The following is a 21,541-nucleotide window of genomic DNA, read 5'->3' on the forward strand; positions in this document are numbered from 1 at the left end:
CTCAGTCAAGTTGCTGCCTGGGTCGTCGGCTGCTGTTCTGATTTCTGGAGCTGGGAACTGGCTTTTCCTGTGGGGCAAACCGAGCCTGGCAAGTGTGGCCCTGCAGATCAGCACCCCTGCTGCTGGAACTGCTGCTGCTAAAGCTGCCTCTGCTGGGTCGGTCAGCAGCTGAAGCTGCTGCTGCTGAACCCACCACTGCTGCTGCCTCTACTGCTGCTGCTGCCTCTGCTGTAGCTGACACTTCTGGAGCCACTGCTGCTGCTGAAGTTGCTGCTGCTGAAGTTGCTGCTGTTTGGTCCACTGCCGCTGCTGCCACTGAAGCTGCTGCTGCTGCCGTTACTGGATCTGCTGCTGCTGGGGCCGCTGTTACCGGTGTCAGAGGCACTGATGTTGTTGCCAGACTCTGCTCCTGCTTGGGTCCCGCTGTTGGCGTGGCCGGGTCCCGGGACCGCTGCTCTGTTTGCCAGAGCTGGGCTCAGGCTGTGGGGTAGGGGAGGGAGCTGCAGCTGCTCTGGTTCTCTCACTGTTCCATGTGTTCTTCTACCTCGTGGTCTGTTCCTCCGCTGCTCACTGCCGCTCTCCCTTCACGTTTCCTGAGCTGTGGAGAGCGCGGTGTGAGGGGAAGCTCCTGCACCTGGCTTTTCCTGTGGCTGGAGCTGAGTCTGGCTGCTTTCTGGTGCGCCGCCGCTGCCGCGGTTGCCAGAGCTGCCGGGACTGCTTTTGCCGGCCTGTGTGGGCTCTGGATGCTCTGGATCTCTTCTACTTCTCTGCTGCTGCTTCAATTTCCTATACACCTCACTTTTTAGTAAAAGTGTGTATTTTGATGAGTTTTTTTGGTCTTTTTTCCCCCCTAGGCTGCTTTGGCGTGGTACCTACGCCGCCATCTTAACTGGAAGTCCATACAAGTATTTTATAAAGTCTGTAAGATATTTAGGAATGGGGTCTTGCTGTAAATCCTTGGCTGGCCTGGCACTCATTATGTGGCCCAGGCTGACCTCAAACTTGAGGCAATCTTCCTGTCTAAGCCTCCTAGGTGCTGTGATTTCAAGTGAGCACCACTGTGTCTTCTTTAAGAATATTTTCAAGGATCTGGAGAGATGGCTTGAAAGGCCCAAGAATTCAGAAGCCCAGAAATACTATCATGCTCCAAAGGGAGCTTAAGCGGGCCCCTGCATACCTCAAACTCCAGGCTTTACTCTCTGTTGGAAGCAAGTAAAGAATCCCTCTTCTCATTATATCAGAACCTGCTCCTAATATAAAACTAGGTAAAAAGGGCATGAGATAGCCCTCAAGGATGGGAAATGAATAATAAAGTGAACCACTTATTTGGTTTCTGTAAATAGCCTGCACCATAAGCCCTAATAGCCTGCACCGTAAGCCTTAGTAGCCCGCACCATAAGCTGTAGCAGCCTGCTTCAGACCACCAAGGTCATAGGAGACTGATACCACACTCTGCTACTCCCACCCAAGGACCTGTGCAAATGCTGACCACCAAGGTCATAGGAGACTGACTGGTCCACAAGGGGCTTGAACAAATTAAACTAATTGGCTTAAAAACTATGGAGTGGCACAAACTGACTGGCTCGCACCCCACGAGCTCCTGATGTTAAGAAATGATTGGTCTAATGCACAGGCTTTGTTAGAAACCCTATAAAAACTGTCCCGTTCCTGCATTCGGGGATCTGCAGTCTTCTACCCCTGCGCAGTGTACGACTGTGGGCCCCAGCGCGCTTGGAATAAAAATCCTCTTGCTGTTTGCATCAAGACCGTTTCTCGTAAGTGATTTGGGGTGTCGCCATTTCTGGGCAAAGCGTGGGGTCCTCGTTCTGGGGGTCTTACAGGCTCATCAGTTAAGGCACTTGCCAGCAAAAGCTAAAAACTTGGGTTTGATTCCCCAATACCTACATAAAAAGCCAGATGCACAAAGTGGCGCATGCATCTGAAGTTTATTTGCAGCAGCTAGAAGCCCTGGTGCATCCATTCTACCCACTCTCTCCTTGGAAATAAATTAAAAAAAAAATATATATATATATATATATATATAATATTTTTAGAATTAGAGTCTGGGGAGATAGCTCAATCTGTAAAATGCTAAGCTCACAAGCATGAAGAACTGAGTATGATCTCCAGGATCCCTGTAAATTCCAGGTGTGGTGGCATGCACCTGTAAAAATTCCAGCACTAGGGAGGTAGAGACAAGAGGATCCCTAGGGCCCACTGGCCAGCCCTTATCTAGGAACTCTGGCCAATGAAAAATTCTTGTCTCAAAGGATGTGGATGGATACCTGAAGGAAACACCTGAAATTTCCCTCCATACTCACATATGTGCACACACACAAACATGTGTCCACACATATGAACATACAAATAAATAGATCACACACATACATGTACAAAAATATTTTCAAAATTAGTTTCATATTGTACAACTTTGTAAAACTTGAAATGGATTAGTGCTTAAGGAACTTGCCTCTGAAGCCTAAGGACCCATGTTCGACTCTCCAGATCCCATGTAAGCCAGACGCACAAGGTGATGCAAGGGCATAAGGTAGTACACCTGCCTGTACTTCGATTGCAGTGGCTGGAGACCCTGGCATGCCAATTCTCTCTCTCTCTTATTAATAAAAAACAAAAAATACAAGATTAAGTGACTTGTATTTAAATGTGCAAGTTGACAACACTAAATAATAAACTCAAAACAAGTCTGTAAAATAGTTATTTTCAATGAAAGAAAATTAGGCCCCTGGGCTGGCACACACTTTCAATTCCAGAAATTTTTAGAAAAATATTTTATTTATTGGAGAGAGAGAGAATGGACATGCCAGGGTCTCCAGCCATTGCAAATGAACTCCAGACACATGCACCACCTTGTGCATCTGATTTATGCGGGTCCTGGGGAATCAAACCTGGGTCCTTTGGCTTTTCAGGCAAGTGCCTTAACCACTAACCCATCTTTCAAGCCCACCAGAATTATTATTATCATTATTATTATTATTTTGGTTTTGTGAGGTAGGTTCTCACTCTAGCCCAGGTTGACCTGGAATTCATTATGTAGTCTCAGGGTAGCCTCAAACTCATGGCGATCCTCATACCTTGGCCTCCCAAGTGCTGGGATTAAAGGCATGTACCACTATACCCGGCTACCTGTATGATTTTGATTTGTGGGTAAAAGAAAATGTGTGGTTGTTAGAAATGTGATCTTAGGAATTTTTTTAAAGATGTATTTATTTATTTGATACAGAGAGAGGGAGGGTGAGTGAGTGAGAATGGGCATGCCAGGGCCTCTAGCCACTGCAAATGAACTCCAGATGCATGTACCACCATGTGCATCTGGCTTATGTGGGACCTGGAGAATTGAACCTGGGTCCATAAGGTTTTGCAGGCAAGCACCTTAACCACTAAGCAATCTCTCCCACCTGATCTTAGGTTTTTATAGTATTTTTGGTGCTTTTAAATTTTGAGCTGGGTGTTGTGGCATACACCTTTATCCCAGCACTCAGGAGGCAGAAGTTAGGATCATTGTGAGTTTGAGGCTAGTCTGGGACTACAGAGTGAGTTCCAGGTCAACCTGGGCTAGAATGAGACCCTGCCTTAGAAAAAAAAATATTAACAGATAGACTGGATGGAGAGATTGCTTAGCAGTTAAGGCCTGTGAGGCCTAAGGACCCATGTTCAACTCCTCAGATCCCAAGTAAACCAGGTGTACAAGGTGACACATGCGCAAGGTCACACATGTACAAAAGGGGGCACACACATCTGGCATTTGATTGCAGTGGCTAAAGGTCTGACTGTACCAATTCTTTCTCCTTCTCTCTCTCATAAAGGCATGTACCACCATTCCCAGCAAAAAATTGTGTATACACACACACACACACACATACACATACATATATATCAGAAAAGGAGGATCACACTTCTAACACACCACACACATGAGTGTAGTTGGATGAGGTGTCTGAGAGGAACCCAGTTGTGTTGGGCAGTCCCAGGAGGAATGACGCAGTGCAATCACTCAGGGTGGGGTGCTGATACATCACAGGCCCCATGACAAAGCTGGTAGAACTGTGCTAACCCTGAGCACTAGATCATGAGACAATGCTTGCATGCGAGGACCTACAGTGGCACATCACAGGAATGGTTGGTGCCTCTCCATCCACATGGCCTCTTGCCTCTGAGAATTGTCATCTTCTATTATAGCTAATGTGTGCCTAAGGCTGCTGTTAACCCCATGGTTCCTTGAGAGCAGGACAACTATTCTTTTCAGAATATTGGAACCAAGATCTCTTTCTGTTTTGTTTAGAATTATTTTTTTTTCAGTTTTTTTTTTTTTACATGGGGTTTCACTGTAGCTCAGGCTGACCTGGAATTCACTATGTAGTCTCAGGGTAGCCTCAAACTCATGGTGATCTTCCTACCTCTGCCTCGCAAGTGCTGGAATTAAAGGTGTGCACCACCACACCTGGCTCCTCTTTTTGCTTTGTTACAGACTTGTCTGTGGTATCTTAGCAGTTCTAAATGCAGATGGCCAGCATGCAGCACTCACTGAGAACCCTCCCTACAGAACCATGGCAGGTCTAAGTGATCCACTACTGCACTGGTCCCAGGGAGCCCACACGTTGCTCACAGTATGCACATCAAAGTGCCACAGGCAGTGACTGCCACCTGGGGTTAGCTCATGAGCTAACATCCCTGAACCTCCACAGTGGCAGCACTTTGTCTTGTGAGTGATTCCTAGGTCTATAACTCCACCTGCCACATGGTTGCTAGGCTGTCATACTGCGTGAATAAATGCCCCTTCCAGAAAAGAACTATAGTTATAAACCTAACTATTCACCCATTTTTAAAAGAGGGGTTGGCTGGGGCAACAAAGGTCAATCCCAGATTTGTGACGTAATGCACATTACTAAACTCTCAGAGCTGCAGTTTCTGTATCTGCTTGCCCTGAGGATTAGATGAGTTAGTCATGTAAAGTACTTGGTGATGGTGCCTGGGAGGAATGATGGACAGGCCCTTCCATAGCTTCATGGTGGTGACTAAGATGGTTTGGGAGTTGGTGGGCTGTGTGGAAAGCGAAGCAGACACGGAGTTGAAAGCTGTGGCTGCCAAGGTGATTTGGAACAAAATCCAAGAGGAAAACTACAATACTAAGTTTTCATCACTTCACTAGTATCTCAGGAGCATTTCCCCATAGCTCTTTCCTTAAATGATGTAATGGTTTTGTCACCTTCCATAGAAGATGACTGATTTAGCTTGTGATGGGCATTTGGGATTTCCAGAAGCAACACAATGATGGGTCCTGAGTTCTGAGACCTCACTGTAATGGATGTCTAGAAGAATTCTAGGTGATAAAGTAATGGCCACTTTTTAAGACCCAGGACACCCATCTAACCACCCTCCAGTCAACTGTCTTCCCCATCAGCAGGAGGCGGCCTCCAGTGCTGAAGCAGAGTTCCAGACAAGTTCACACCCACAACACACCTGCACATATCAGCTGTGTGCCTGAACCCCACCTCCGAATCTAGAGTAAGGTAAAGGCCTCCTGTGGACCTGGCACTACCTTGTTTACTCAGCCTTAGGGCCTGACCTGGCCCATCCCAGTCCCTGGTGAGTCAGATGGACAAGAGGCGTGTAACACCTGTCCCAGAGCAGGAACCAGCTGGCACAAGGGCTGCCACCACCACACTCAGGAAGGAAACACTCTGCAGTGACTGGAGGACGAAGGACACCTTCCTGGCCCGCAGGTAAGCACAGGCCTGTACTGGCTGGGATAGACTGAGCTCAGCAAGACCCACTCTCATCCTATCTCCTTCTCTCCCTTGTCCCTAGCGTTCTGGGACTTCCCAGAAAGTGACAAGCTTTTCAACATTCCTCACTCCTAGAGTGAAATGGGAACAAGGGTTTCTTCTTCTGATCCCAGACCAGGTCTAGTTTGAGGGCTAAGTGACTTTCTGTACTACGAGCTTCCACTCTTGTCTCATCTCTAGTCCCTAAAAATCAGTTAGGGGCCTGATATAAAGTTAAACTGAGGCTCTGTTCTGCTCAGACTTCCCTAGTGGCTCCATCTCACACAAGGAAATGCCCAGGTCCTCACCAAGACCTACAAGTCCTCCAGGTTCTGTCTCCCACCTCTTCTCCAGCCTCTCCTCAAGGCTCCCCTTTGAACAGCTGTCTTCAGCCTCAGTGGCCACTCACCTCAGGGCCTGTGCAGCAGCTGCCCCAGTGATCTGTTCTTCTCAAGTGACCCCCATTCTCAGGGGCTCACATGGGCCTCCTGCCACTCTCCACCCTGCTTCATCTTCCTCCCCAGTGCTTCCACCACCCAACACAGCCTGCAAAGTCACAAGACTTTTCAATCCAGCTCCTCACTACAAAGTGCCTTCTTCAAAGACTGATTCTTTTGTTCATTCCTTGCTGTTGGAGGCGGCTCAGTAAGTATGTGTTGAATTGAATGATTGAATAGCTATTGTTGGATGTCTGTTATGTACAAGGTCTATTATGTTAAATGCTTTCCAAATGGAGTCCCTTTAAAAAAATCTTTTAATGTCCAGATAACTATGTAATTACTTTTATTACAAAGTAATGGCATTCTAAAGGGCCATCCATTTTCTCTCTCATGAGTCAGAGGTAGTCAGTTGGTCTACTCTCCCTTGAAAACCCTTTGGCCTTGGGGGGGGGGGGAATCTGCATTTCCCAAAATCCACTTTGCCCCTACAGGCAGTACCTCCTGAGAGGCAGGAGAGGGAGGTACATGTCAGGGGCTTAGCAACAGCCTCTTGTGGCGGCTCACCAGGTCCCTGGGCTAATTTGGCCTCCCAGGAGCTAATCCTCCACAACACAAACCCACACCTCCTTCTCCCACACTGTTCTGAAGGACTGATGAGTTGTCCACAGGAACAAGTAGGAGTCCCAGAGCTTTAGCAATTTGGAACAAATGATTTTCATTCTAAGTTCAAAGATGGGGGCTGCAGGCTCCCTTCCAGCCCTGCTGATTTCTCAGGGCCTGCTCACTCATTTGCTGTGGGTGTTATTGCTTCTAATATCAAGTATAGAAGCTCACAGATGGAAATCTGGAAAAAAGCTGGGGGAGAGGGAAATTCTGCTGGGGGGGTGGTGGTGTTGGATGAGTTCCTTTCAGAGAAGCCAATTAATTGCAGGAAGCCATTAACAGAACTGAGCCAACTCTTCCACTGCCAGAGGGAGGAGTGGTAGTCTTCTGGTGGATCTCAGCAGGGCTTTCTTTCCTCCTCCTTTTCTAGGCAGGGTTATCCTTCAAGACTTTCTATTGACTGGTTTTAAACACAGGTGGGACTGAGAAGACCAGGTGTTAGATGCCTTGCCCTGGGAAGATGTGTGAATGATGTCTACTTGTGGCAGAGAACAAATAACAGACCAAAGAAATGACTCTACTCAAGTCAAGCATGGTGAACCAGGGTTTTTTTGGGTTACTTACAGGATAGGGGACTCACAGAAAAGCCCACCCCCCACAAAAACTGCATCCCTGGAGCTCTTTGTTCAACTTAAAAGATACTCCACAGAAGAGTCTCTTCCCAGCAACTGTTTACTGCTTATATAACCTTGAGGAGGGCTTTGTGAATCTGGAAACTTTCTGAACTTGCTTAGTCTTGTAAGATCTCTTAACTTTAGCCCAGGCTGATCTCACTATGTAGTCTCAGGGTGGCCTGGAACTCCCGACAATCATACCTCTGCCTCCTGAGTGCTGGGATCAAAGGCGTGTACCATCACGCCTGGCAAGATCTGTTAAACTTTCTTATGAGCATCCCTCCCTGCTCCAGAAATGAGTGTTTCAAGTTGGAGGAAGTAGCTACCAATCACTAGGCTTTCGGCTGCTTTTCTATTGCTTCAAGAAGAGTGACTGGATGTCTGCTTTGTGCAGGCACTACTGTGCTCCCCACTGGGGGTTCCCAAATGAGTGGCATTCCCTGGCTAGTGAGGATGACAGGCAAACAATTGTAGCTCAGTGGTATTTCATCCAAGGAAATGCAGAATGCCTTGCTCATAGTAGGTGCTTAAAATATGTGTGGAATGAATGATGGCTAGCTGAGTCCATTAGATATGGTGGTCCAGGGACTACAGGCTTGATGATCCCTGCGGTATGTGAGGGTGTGGGATTTGGGGGTAGGCTTTCCATGAGCTGGGACCAGCAAGCTGTTTAGAATGAACATATGTACAGTGAGTGGACAAGATTGGAGATAGTGTCAGGAGTCAGTCGTAAAAATTTTAATGACACGTTGAATTTGAGATTCATCTTGATAACATGAGCTGGGTGGGGCTGGGCCTTCAAAAAAAAGGGGGGGGGGAAGAAAAAGGGAAAGGAAGCTGAGGGTAACCCCAGATTTCTGGTTCCGCCCACGGGTGGATTCAATGAGGGGAGGTGCAGCAGAGCTAGAGAAAACTTCAGGAGGTGGTTAAGTCTCCAAAACCCCGTGAACCCTCAAGTATGGACACACTGCACTCTCACGGGCTTGAACTTTCCATCCTTCAAGGACACATGAGGAACCTTCCTCCAGCAGGCGAATCTGGTTCCCTGGGGACCCCATAGACTCAACCGCCCGAGTCCCTTACTCAGGGCAGCGCGTCCGAATTGGCCAAGGGCAGTGTGGCGCCCGGGGACGTCAGCGTGGGGTGGGCGGGGCGCCGGGTCATGCTCCGGCCAGATTCCCGAGGGCGGGAGAGGTGACGTCAGAGCCTCGGGATGAAGGCGCTTCTGAAACCAACGGGAGGGGACCTCCGCCTCGGTACCGGGGACGGCGGCGTGTGCGGTGCCCTTCTCTGCCCGCCGCGGCCTCGACCAGAAGCGGGGGGACGCTCGCCCACCTTAAGTCCCAGCAGGCCTGCGCGGTCTCCAGCCAAGTCGAGAGGGACGCAGCAGGGCTCGTTTCACCTTCCTAACACGTCACTCCGCGACTTAACCTGGACACAGGCGCCGGGCAGAAGCTCGAGGCTCGGTCCACTCTAGTGACCCACCCGGCAAACCACAGCCACCGCCACGGAGGCCGCCATTGTGGGCTTCGCGGCCGCGAGGCATCCTGGGAGCCGCTCTCAGCCGAGCAGGCCGAGGGGCGCATGCGTCTTGGCGGCGTCTCTGCGCCGGCGCGGTAACTCGCAGCTGACCGGAGATGCCGCTTCCGGCCGGATTTGGAGCGCCGGAAGGGGCGGAGTACGAGTGGTGTGGGGATTGTGAAACTGTGATCTGTGGGAAAACTGAGGATAGATCCCGGGGGCCGTTGGGTCTGTGTCTGCTGTCCAAGAATTTGTGCACGGCTGTGACCATTTCCCAAAGGAAGGGACTGGCTCTTTCTGATCTCCTGCCCAGACAAGGATGCCTTGTCTCTAAAGGAGCAAAGTGAGGAGAATGACAGCAAGCTGGAATAAAATGATAGGCGTTGCCCCTGTCAAACCTCACATGTATCACAACTGACCATGCTTGCACTTCACTTACAAGTAAGCTGAGATTTAGTAGAAGACGATATGAACTGAACTTTAAAGGTTTACATTTGACCCCTTGAGCCAAAGGCTACCTAGATGCTGAGTGTTGTTATCCCTAGAAAAAGTCTCCCCGGAGGGTGTGCACAGAGGTTCAGGCCCCAGGTAAAAGGTGGTCTCTTTCCTCAGCTGATCTAAAGGAGAGCAGAACCATACTCCCTTCTCCCCCTCCCCACCCGCCCAGGAACTTGTCTGTGGGGAAATTTCTGGCCAAAGGTCAGCTTAAGGTAAGGGGTTGCAGCCTCCAGAAGCTAAGCAGGCAATGTGAATCAGCAAAGGGCTGGTTGGATGCTTTAGGAAGCAGGTGCCATCCCACCTATGAAGGAGCCCTGGCAGGGTGTGGCTACCCGTGGTTCATTCCGTGCATGCTAAATATATTTTTTTCAGTATAACTTAGAAATCAAGAATTTTTTTGTTTTTTTTTTTTTCAAGGTAGGGTCTCACTGTAGTCCAGGCTGACCTGGAATTCACTATGTAGTCTCAGGATGGCCTTGAACTCACAGTGATCATACCTCCCAAGTTCTGGGATTTCTGCCACCACATCTGGCAGAAATCAAGAATTTTATATTTCCATATTTCTGAATGTTGGCACTATATCAACTTCAAGGTCTAAACTAGAGCCTCAAGAGGCAAACAAGGAACATTTGGACCCTGGGTCCTTTGTTCCATCCTAAGAAGTGGGTGGTCTCAGGATACCACAGCTTTGCTTTATAAGGGAACAAGAGGGCCAAGCCAAATACACTGCCTCTGGTATCTTAGCCTCCATGCTGAACGGTAGGGATTCCCAGTGAATGTGAAGGCCCAGTTGTTGCCCTATTGGGACCACCCCACTCTAGTGAAGCAGTCAGACAAGTGGGGCACCTCAGGAGTAGTGAACAGTCAACAAGAATAAGGACAGAGCCAGTGATACAAGCAAACTGCCTGCAAGAAAGATCTGGTCTTGGATTTGAAAATTGTTAGGAAGAAGCCAGGTGAGGAGCAGGAGTTGTAGGAGTATTCCAGGCAGAGGGGCTGGTACACTGCTGTGGTGGTGAGAGGAGCTGTACAAGCACCTCACCTGGGCCTGGGATACAGAGATAGATGCTGCAAACACATGTGTGGATTGACGTTAGGTCTTGAATGATTAAGAGAAGGGAGAAGAGAATGTAGCCCGTGATACTGTCTTACTTTGCCCATGTGTCCTGGGTAGTCCCCTGGGCCTGGATTCCAAAGTCCAAGGGTCAGTGAAACATGGTAGAATTATGTGGGTGGAGATCATGTGCTTGAGAACCAGATGGATTTACACAAATCCCAGCTCCCCATCACTGATATGGGAATAGTAACTCCTCATGATGGTCTCAGAGTTCTGGGGGCACATGTGACAGGAGGTAGCTGTCATGCCATCTCTCAGGAGGGTGGGAAATGAATTCTCATCTTTACCCACCCTCTGTGCTTTGTAGGGCATTTCAGGGAGCAGTCATGTCTGCCTTGTACCCATCTCTGGAAGACCTGAAGGTGGACCAAGTCATCCAGGTAAGACATCAGGTGCTCTGTTGGTGGCCTCCCTGATGGTGGCCTTGCAGATTAACCCTGAGGGAGGCTGGATACTGAGGACCTTGGGCATTTCTGGGAGGCCCAAGGATATTCAGGGCCTGCTGGACAGAGGTGTCCAGAGGTCAAGGGTCATGGGACTCCAGCAGAAGTGGAAAGACCAAGCAGCACAGACATGTCGCTCAGTCTCCTTTCCTCCACCCCCCACAGGTAGACCCACGTGTCTAGCCCAGCTTCCCCAGGAATTCCAGGGGCATGAGCTTTGATCTGCTCAGTCCCTAGAAGCCTTTCCCTCCTGTATCCCACTGCCCTATAGTCCTGGAGGCTTTGAAAATTTGAACCTTTCCCCATGAACTTGGCTAAGAGATAGGGTTTAATGCTCTGGCTGTGATACACAGCAAATAGCTAGTCACAGGCCCAAGGAGAATAAGGAGAATGTCCTGCTAGAAAATTGCATGTCCACAGAGGCCATGTTTTTAAATTAAAAAAATATATTTAACAAATTTTAAATTTAATTAAAAATATTTTATTTATTTATTTGTGTATGAGAGAGAGAATGGGCATGCCAGGGCCTTCAGTCACTGCAAATGAACTCCAGACACATGTGACCCCTTGAGCATGGCTTACATGGGTCCTGGGGAATTGAACCAGGGTCCTTTGGCTTTGTAGGCAAATGCCTTAAACTTCTAAGCCATGTCTCTAGCCCCTACTTTTTTTTGTAAAGTGTTTTTATTTAGGCGGGGGGGGGAGAGAGAGAGAGAGAGAAAAGGAGAGAATGGGTATGCCAGGGCCTGTAGCCACTGCAAATGAATGCCAGATGCATGCACCACTATGTGCATCTGGCTTACATGGGCTCTGGGGAATCAAACCTGGGTCCTTGGGCTTCTCAGGCAAGCGCCTTAACTGCTAAGCCACCTCTCTAGCCCTGTTTATTTTTATTGATACCTTGGAGTGATACATGTTTATGGGGTGCACAAGACAGTTGGGCAGTTCAGTGCATGTTCACACTGTGGATTGATCTTATCAGAATGACTTGCAGGCATGTCCATTCCCTCAGATCTGTATCATTTCATAGTGCTGAGAACATTCCAGCTCCTCTCTATCAGCTATTCTGAAATAGCCAAAATGACTTGATGTCAGCCATAGTTACCCTACTGTGCAGTGGAACATTAGAACACTCTCCTACACCCTTTGACCATCTTCTCTCCATCCCTCCCCCCCCTTTCTAGGCTTTTTTTTTTTTTTTTGAGGTGAACCCCACAGACTGGCCTTTTTTTTTTTTTTTTAAATGTTAGTGTGAGAGAGAATTGGCATACCAGGGCCTCCAGCTGCTGTAATCAAACTCAAGATGCATGTGCCCCCCCCTTGGGTGCCTGTGTGATCTTGCACATTTATGTCACTTTGTGCATCTGGCTTATGTGGGACCTAGAGAGTTGAACATGGGTCCTTAGGATTTTCAGGCAAGCATCTTAACCACTAAGCCATCTCGCCAGCCTTTCTAGGATTTGATAGCCATGTTTTCTTTTTTAAATCTCTACTTTCCAATCAACCATTTAGCTTTTAGCAACAGGAGTGAAAAAATGTGATTTTTGTCATTTTGTGTCTGGTTTATTTTACGTAAGAGACCGCGTTTACACATGACTGGAGCTTGAGGGTTCTGGACACCTCCAACTGCAAGTTTACAAACTCTTCAGTGCAGAGTCCCCTGCCTCAGGGAGCTCTAGACTTCCAAAGTTCTTGGGTCCCAGCCACAACTGAGCAGTGTTTCTTGACTTTCCCAGGCCCAGGCCAGAGCCTCGCCCAGGATGCCCACCATGCCAACCCCAGTGGCTACTGCCTCCACACCTTCAGGTAGGTGAGCTTGAAATGTCAAAACCCTCACCCCTGCCCCAGCCTTGCTGGGCGTGAGGACCCATGCATGGGAGCGGACTTGGAATCCGGCTCTCAGGCCTGGGCAAGCCCTTCTTGCCTGGGGTGTGGCTTGGCTCTTCTTGTCACTTGCAGTTGTCTGCACCTCACTTGTCACTGTGAGGGTGCTGGGCGTGCTTCATCCCCACCGGGTCCCTTAGAGGAGACTTTGAGGAGCTGTCCTAGTGAGGCAGTAGGACCATGATAGTGGCCACATGGGAGGCCCCTAGAGGAGCCCATAGCAGTAGTGAGTCAGTCCCGTGAGAGAAGCTTGCAGTAAGGACTGTGCTTCCCTTCTGCCATGTACTGCTGGCGTGCTGGGGATACGCTTGGCTCAGAAACCTGCCCCTACCTGGCCTGTGGACCTTATGTGGCCTGCACTGCACTGGCTTTGTGTCCGATGTCTGGCTGCCGCCAGAGTTGGCTGTGTTGAATACCACAGTGGTAGTTGAGGGTCTCGTTATCTGAAGCTATTCGTGGACAAAGGCATCTCAGGCCATCTGTGGAAATGGCCTACATTACTAGTAAGCATTCCTTGGGACTCACAACATGTTTAGGGGTACAGGGTGCTTTTAGCAATGAAGCTTTTCCAGCTCTACTGAGAATGAGCAACTACTGAGGGGCCAGGCAGGGTGGCTCGACACAGGTCTCTGAGTAACACCTTACCTCTTCCTCTCCACCAGTGTGGTACCCAGACCTGGCAGAACTGGAGAGCTACATGGGGCTTTCCCTCTCCAGCCAGGAAGTCCAGCAGAGCCTGCCTCAGACTCCAGAAGGTGACACTGTAGGTATTCATCTCTTGCCTACGGTGGAGGCCAAGTGTCCCGGCTCTCTTCCCTCTTGGCCTTGCCTTTTAAACAGACTTCCTTTTCCTCTGTGTCTGACTCTCTTCTTTCCCCAGCATTCTTACTCATGACTTTGTTTCTTTGTGTCCCTTTTCGTTTTGAATCGATTTTTGGAAAAGGTATGAGGTTTAGGTCAAGGTTCACAGTTTGGCCTCCTGTCACCCAGTTGCCCCAGCAGTGCTTGTGGAAGGCAGCCTTATGCCTTCGGACTGTGCTTGACTTCTGTCATGAAGCAGCTGTCCCTCCTTGTGTGAGGTCGCCTCTGCATTTTTCTGTTCTGCCCACCAAGCCTAGGTCCAGCATCACACTGTCCTTGTTGCTGCAGCTGTAGGTGTCTTGAAACTCAGCAGGGTGATTCCTCAAGTTGCATTCTTTCCTTTGTCCAAGTTGGGTTAGCTGTTCTAATTCCATTGTCTTTCCACATAAAGTTGGCATTAACCTTGTTGGTATCTCCAAAATAGCTTGTAGAGATTGTGATAGAAATTGAATTCTGTTTGTACATTGTTTTATGAGCTGACAGCTTTACTAGTTCTTTAGATCCTGAGTATGGAAGATCTTTTGTTTATTCACATCTTGTTAGTAATGATTAGTTTTGTCACTTTGACATGCAATTCCTATGTTTGTTAGTTTCATATGTGTCTCTCTTTTTAGCGATTAGAAAGGTTTTTGCATATGTGGGCTACACATGTGTGCATGTTTGTGTGTGTGAGGTTACACGTGTGTGCAGATGCATGTGGAGGCTAGAGGCTGATATCAAGTATCTTCTTCAATTCTTCTCCATCTTGTTTATTTTGATAGGGTCTCTCACTTGAACTAGAGCTCACTGATTTGGCTACTCTAGCCAGTCAACTTGCCCTGGGGACCTCCTGTATCCCCTCCTGAGCCTTGCCCTATGGATCCCCTTTATCCATCATATGGGATGATGGGTATGCCACCATACCCTGCCAGCATTTAGGTGGGTGCTAGCGGTCCAAACTTGGGCCTTCAAAGTATTTTGCCTGCGGAGTTACCTCACCAGCCCGGTACTGGGTTTGTGGTTTTAGTTTCTGCTTGTTTTTTTGTGAGTCACAGAAATGCAACCCAGTCCCACTGAGTTGCACAGGCTAATTTCAATCTCCTGTGTTCAAGTGGTCCTCCTGCTTCAGCCTCCTCGTAGCTGGGACTATAGTTGTATGCCCCTCTTCCCAGCATAATTGGTTTTTGTATATTGACATTGTATTCTGTGACCTTGATGAACTCATTAGATCTAGGAATTTGTTCATAGTATCCTTGGAATTTTCTACTGGCCCACCATGTCATCTATTGATAAAACAGTTATTTTTCTTCTTTTCTGGTCTTTATGCCTTTTTATCCTTTTCTTGCCATTTTGCACTAGCAGGGTCTTTTGGCATTATATTTAATGGAATGACAGAATCCTAGGAGGAAGTGCTCCTGATAATAATAGAAATTATTAATTATTATTATATTATCATATTATTGTATAATAATAATAATAATAATAATAATAAATTATTATTATTTTGTTTTGTTTTGTTGAGGTAGGGTCTCACTCTAGCCCAGGCTAATCTGGAATTCACTGTGGAGTCTCAGGGTGGCCTTGAACTCATGGCAGTCCTCCTACCTCTGCCTCCTGAGTGCTGGGATTAAAGGCGTGCGCCGCCATGCCCGGCTATTTTTTGACAAATTATTTTCAAGACAAAAATTAGGGTTGGAGAGATGGCTCAGCTGTTAAGGCACTCGCCTGCAAAGCCTAATGACCTGGGTTCAGTTCCTACATACCCACATAAAGACAGATTCATAAAGTGGCTCATGCATTTGGAGTTCATTTGCAGCGGCTGGAGGCCCTGCCACAAACATTCTCTCTCTCTCTCTCAATCTCTGTCTTCTATCTCTCTCTACTTGCAAAATAAATAAAATGAAATAAAATACAAAATTAAATAAAGTCTTTTATCCTCATGCAAAATGATTTACTATTTTAAACAATATTTTATTTGCAAGCAAAGAAAGAAAGAGGAGAGACAAATGGTATTGCAAATGAATTCCAGATGCACATACCATTTTGTACATCTGGCTTTACATGGGTACTGGGGATTCAAACCTGGGCTATCAGGCTTTATAAGTAAGTGTCTTTAACCAATGAGCCATCTCTCCAGCCCATGTTTTACTATTTTAAGTGGCTTGTTTGATATTTTAAAAATGTTTTATTGGGCTGAAGAGATGGCTTAGCAGTAAAGCCTAGGGACCCCTGTTCAAGGCTTGATTCCCCAGGACCCACGCAAGCCAGATGCACAAGGTGATGTATGTGTCTGGAGTTCGTTTGCAGTGGTTGGAGGCCCTAACATGCCCAATACTCTATCTATCTGCCTTTTTGTCTGTCTGTTGCTCTCAAATAAATAAATAAATATAAACAAAAATGTCTTATTTATTGAGAGAGGTTGGGGGAGAGGGTAGCAGCATGCAAGGGTCTCCTGCCACTGCAAATGAACTCCAGTCACATGTGCCACTTTATGCATCTGGCTTGATGTGGCTACTTCAGAAATGAACCTAGGTCATCAAGCTTTGCAAGCAAGTGAACTTAACCACTAAGCCATCTCCCTAGCCCCTTAGGTGTATTTTATTTTATTTTTTTGAGGTAGGGTCTCACTCTCGTCAAGGCTGACCTGGAATTAACTATGTAGTCTCAGGGTGGCCTTGAACTCTCTGTGATCCTCCTACCTCTGCCTCCTGAGTTCTGGGATTAAAGTCATGCGCCACCATGCCCGGCTTTTATTTTTTTTGGTTTTTTGAGGTAGGGTCTCACTCTAGCCCAGGCTGACCTGGAATTCACTAAGGAGTCTCAGGGTGGTCTCGAACTCACAGTGATTCTCCTACCTCTGCCTCCCGAGAGCTGGGATTAAAGGCGTGCGCCACCATGCCTGGCAGGTGTATTTTAAATGGATCATTTCTTGATATTAATTGTCCTCAGAAAAGTGAGGTCCCCTTCCTGTAACCGACCTCATTCTTTTGGCCCCATTTTTTTTTCAAGGTAGGGTCTCACTCTAGCCCCAGGTGACCTGGAATTCACTATGGAGTCTCAGGGTGGCCTTGAACTCATGGTGATCCTCCTACCTCTGCCTCCTGAGTGCTGGGATTAAAGGCGTGTGTCACCTCCCCCGGCTGGCCCCATTTAAAAAAACATATTTTTGTTTTGGCTTTTCAACATAGAGTCTTGCTTGTATCCCAGGCTGACCTGGAATTCACTATGGAGTCTCAGGGTGTTTGGCCCCATTTTTTAGGGGCATGGACTCTGATGCCCTCTAGTGGCTGAATTGATGGAACTGTATTTCCTCTTGGCCTATGTGCGTTGAGAAGGGATGGGAGTGGGACCAGAGGTGTGGTCCATGGACTATCCCATCCTCCTTTCTCCATTCCCACTGGGACCCTAGTTTCCCCTGGGGGCATATGTCCCAGGACCCTAGTTGATTTGCTCCCCTGGTGTCTGCAGGAGGTGGTCACTGGTTCCCAACCTGGCCAATTGGTGGCACCAGTGTCTGGGAACAACCTGGGTATGCTGCGTAGCGAGATCAAGCCTGGGGTGCGTGAGATCCACCTGTGTAAGGACGAACACGGCAAGACTGGGCTGCGGCTGCGGTCCATCGACAAGGTAGGGGGCTGGTAGAAGAAGAGCCCTTGGAGGAGAGCATTCCTGTCCGGTGCTGGCCCGCTCCAGATGCACAAGCTTGAGCTTTGGGCCAGTGGCCATCAGCCAGAGGTCAGACAGTGTGAGGGGATCTCCCACCCATGGACACAGAGAGTCCCTGTCCACAGTAAGGAAGGTGCAGAGCAGGCATCCTAATGTTGGGGACCTCCTGTAGCACCTTACAGGGCTCCTGCCACTTAGAGCCCTTTTTCCCTGCACCCAGACTCCTTTAGCTCTGGTTCCTGACAACTACAGACAATGGAAGCCAAAGCCATGTGCTTTTGGAAAAGGTGGTGCAATGAATGGTTTTGGTGCTGAAATTCTGACTCAGCTTGCTCTAGCCAGGTGATCCAGTATGTTTCCTCCCCAGGAAAACAGGGGAACCATGGTGTCTCCCCTGCAGAGCTGAGGACCTGCTACATTGTAGGCATCCAGGGTGGTGGGGAAAACAACAACTCAGATGAGGGACCTTAGCTCAGGCAGTCAGGGGTGCTGACTCTGGGGCTCTGCTTCCCAGGGGCTCTTTGTGCAGCTGGTTCAGGCCAACACCCCTGCATCCCTTGTGGGGCTGCGCTTTGGGGACCAGATCCTGCAGATCGATGGGCGTGACTGTGCAGGGTGGAACACAGACAAAGCTCGCCGGGTGTTGAAGAAAGCATCATCTGAAAAGATTGTCATGGTTGTTCGCGACAGGTCAGTAGCCAGGTTTCAGCACCCTCTCTGCCTGGCCCTAGTCACATCCTCAGGCCTAGCTAACTGTCCCTCTCCACCAGGCCATTCCAGAGGACTGTTACCATGCATAAGGACAGCTTGGGCCAAGTCGGCTTCTTCATCAAGAAGGGGAAGGTTGTGTCTGTGGTGAAGGGGAGCTCCGCGGCCCGCAATGGGCTCCTTATCAACCACTATGTTTACGAGGTGAACGGACAGAACGTCATCGGGCTAAAGGTAGGCAGTGGCCCGGCCTCCAGGCACTGTGGTCTCTGTGGAGTTGTCTGGGAGGGAAAGGCTCTCGTCTGCACAGGCTGTGGATCCTGTCTCAACTTTCCCATCCTAAGGTTGCTGGGGGTTCAGTAAGATCCTGTGCTTGGCACTCTGAGCACAGTGTCACAGTGTCACAGTGTAAGTACTAGTTACAGTTCCCCATGGAGGGTGTGACAAGGGGTGTAGTAACATGGGTGAGGACACAAATGACCCAGATGTACTGGTCATGTGGACTTCTTCCTCACTGTGTGCCACTTGTCTGTGTATGATGATCAGTCATAGGGTTTCTTTCAGAAAATAGCTCTTCAGAGAACCAGTCATTTCTCAAGAAAGTGTGTGATGAGTTTTATTTTTTACAAAGCACAAAGGTAAAAGTGACCTGGGATCTTTGCTGTGGGTGTGGAATGAAGGGAGTGTCTTCTGGGAGTCCATCGCCATGGAGGATGATGACTTGTGTGGTTTTGGACTTGAACGAGCAAAAGTGGCTTTATCCTGACTTGATGCCACTTGGATCAGCCCCAGTGATATGGAGTCTCTCTCTCTCTCGTGGCCAATGCTTTATACTCATGGGGCAAGGCTGCCCAAACAAGTGGTTAGGCAGTGGCATCTCACTCCACACTGGGCACCAGCCATTCCTGTTCCATGACTGTCTTTTCTAAAAAAATATATATTTTATGTATTTACAAGCAAAGAGCGAGAGATGGAGAGAAAACAGAGAATGGGCATGGCAGGACCTCCAGCCACTGCAAACAAACTCCAGACAGATGCATGCATCACTTTGTGTTGGCTTTTCATGGGTACTGGGGACTCAAACCAGGGTTGTTAGGCTTTGCAGGCAAGCACCTTAACCGCTGAGCCGTCTCTCCGGCCTGTGGCTGCCTTGTGCCCTACTATCTTCCCTTACCTTCTTTGGTGGCATTTTTCTGGTGGCCTGTGGCTATCGAGATCAGGAAATTTCTTCCTAAAACATGTCCAAGATCCCTTCTGGTGCATTCTTTCCCCTGTCTCTGGGATGGGGCGTGGCCATTCAAAGGGCACCCGCATACTTCAAAAGCTGAGAACAGTAACATCAATTCTAAGCCGCCCAGCCACTGAGACAGTAGTGAGTCGACTCCATCCAAAGCATTGCAGTTGTTCGATCTTAAGTCCTTCCTTCTTTCTCTATTTTTAAACCTTAAGTTGTAAGAACATGTGGATATTATTCTTACATCTGCATGGATGGGTCAAGGCATCATTGTGAACTATGGGTTACTCTGCAAAGCCGTGATGCCAGGGTTTGTCCCTCTGCTGAGCAGCTCCAGGTGGCTGTGATTCTTGAGATCATTTGTCTTTTCAAAGTCTGTCTCCATCCTCTGGTCATCAGTAGCCTTCCAGGGCATATCTTCTCCCATTTACTCAGGAACTACTAAGAAACCATACAGTGGAATCCACATACATGCAAAGTGACGCGCTGCAGTCTGGGCTGGTCAGCAAACTTGGCACGGACAGGCTTCCTTTGTCACTCTCCCAGCTGCCCCAGTGCTTTCTGCAGCTCTTCCTTCTTTTATCAGTTAGCGCTTGTGGGAGACGTGGCGGGCTCAGACTGGTGGGCCGGCAGGATCCTGCAGACTCAGGTTGCCCTAGTGTCTCCCCTAGAACCTGTGTGTGGCTGGGGTCAAGGAGGTGAGTGGGCAGTGCAGACCTTTGAGAGGGGACGGGCAATCACATTTGAGGGGCAGTGCTGGTGTCAGGCCCATACAGCTGGCCCTCAAGATGGGAGTGGGGGTTAGCATGCACCTGGGGACCCCACAGATCCTCAGGTGTCCAGGGCAGCCTGCCCTCTGCAGACAGGTGTGAGTGGTCTCCTCCAGTGCTGCCCCACCAGAGGGGCTGTAGCGCTAACCCTACTTCGTAGGGGAAATCACTGTTTCCTCTTCTCCAGGACAAAAAGATCACAGAGATTCTGGCCACAGCTGGAAACGTCATCACCCTGACCATCATTCCCACTGTGATCTATGAACATATGGTCAAAAAGTAAGGCCACACCCCTCCTTGCCTTCTCCTTCCTTCCTACATCCCCACCTCCTTGCACCAGTAGTCCTGGCCTACCCTATCCCTGCTTTTCCTTTTTATTTGTTTATTTTATTTATTTGAAATAGAAAGAGTGGGCAAGATAGGGCCTCTACCCTATGCAAATGAACTCTAGATGCATGCACCACCTGTACATCTGACTTAGTGGGTACTGGGGAATCAAGCCTGGGTCCTTAGGTTTCGCAAGCAAGTGCCTTAACTGCTACTTGCTTTTCCTATTCTTTCAAGCTGGCTGGTAGCTTCTGGTGACTTGAAAGCCTTAAAGTGGGGGTAGAAGGCAGTCCCCATCGGGACCACAGGCTCTGGGGGCAGAGGGAAGGGAGAAGCAGCTGCCAGTTTCAGCCACTGTCACTGTTGCCATATCTAGGTTGTCCCCATCGTTGCTGCACCACACCATGGACCACTCCATCCCAGACGTCTGAAGCCACTGGAAGGCAGCTCGGGCTTCCCACACTCCTGCAGGAAAGAGTAGAGGATCTTGGATGACAGGTTGCAGCGGGCCTGCTGCCTGGGTTGGAGGTCTTGAGGGAAGTGTTTCAGGTGGGTGAACCTCAGTGGTGTGGGCCCATCGTTGCTATAGAGGCTTTCTTGGAGCTCCGACTCCTGGCTAGGCTGGGGTACCACTCATTAGATGCTAGGCATTTGTGCCAAGCAGCTAGCCATGTTTCAGGGTTGAGCTGGGTCCCTTTGGAGATTTTCTTCTGCCAGGAAATCATGTAGCTGACTCAACAGAGAAGCGCGTTCTTTGTGAGAGTGACCTCTTTGTCTCTGTGGCCTTTTGTCACAGGCTGTTTATACCTTAGCTGTAATCCTTTACTGACTTCTGAATAAAGATCGGATTTTAAACAGTTCCTTAAAGGTTATTGGAGATTTCCGAATCCTTGGTTGCACGACATGTCGTGGCTACGTTCCTTTCTGCAGTGGGAAGGCTAAGGCCTTTTGTGGTCACTGCCCCTGAGAGCAGTGGTGTGCCAGTGCCTCACTGGCTGCCTGCTGGCTTGGCATAGGAACATTAGAGCTGGTA

At 48.7% G+C, this 21,541-nt stretch overlaps 1 protein-coding gene across 3 annotated transcripts; it reads left to right on the plus strand.

Moving 5' to 3' along the window:
- Window positions 1–5,681: 5,681 nt before the first annotated feature.
- Sdcbp2 (syndecan binding protein 2) lies at window positions 5,682–21,348 on the plus strand. Of its 3 annotated transcripts, none has more exons than XM_045156839.1 (9): window positions 5,682–5,741; window positions 10,944–11,016; window positions 12,816–12,885; window positions 13,626–13,726; window positions 17,272–17,430; window positions 17,984–18,159; window positions 18,240–18,411; window positions 20,369–20,460; window positions 20,885–21,348. In XM_045156839.1, exons 2-9 carry the CDS (start codon window positions 10,963–10,965, stop codon window positions 20,937–20,939), a joined length of 879 nt encoding a protein of 292 aa, XP_045012774.1. In that variant the 5' UTR covers window positions 5,682–5,741; window positions 10,944–10,962; the 3' UTR covers window positions 20,940–21,348. The 3 variants fall into 3 exon arrangements, with proteins under 3 accessions (XP_045012774.1, XP_004668099.2, XP_045012775.1); XM_004668042.2 differs by lacking the exon at window positions 5,682–5,741 and adding an exon at window positions 9,401–9,462; XM_045156840.1 differs by lacking the exon at window positions 5,682–5,741 and adding an exon at window positions 9,401–9,462 and having other exon boundaries at window positions 20,385–20,460.
- Window positions 21,349–21,541: the final 193 nt, after the last annotated feature.

This window comes from Jaculus jaculus, chromosome 8 (genome assembly GCF_020740685.1).
Source record: "Jaculus jaculus isolate mJacJac1 chromosome 8, mJacJac1.mat.Y.cur, whole genome shotgun sequence".
Taxonomy (NCBI): Eukaryota; Metazoa; Chordata; class Mammalia; order Rodentia; family Dipodidae; genus Jaculus; species Jaculus jaculus.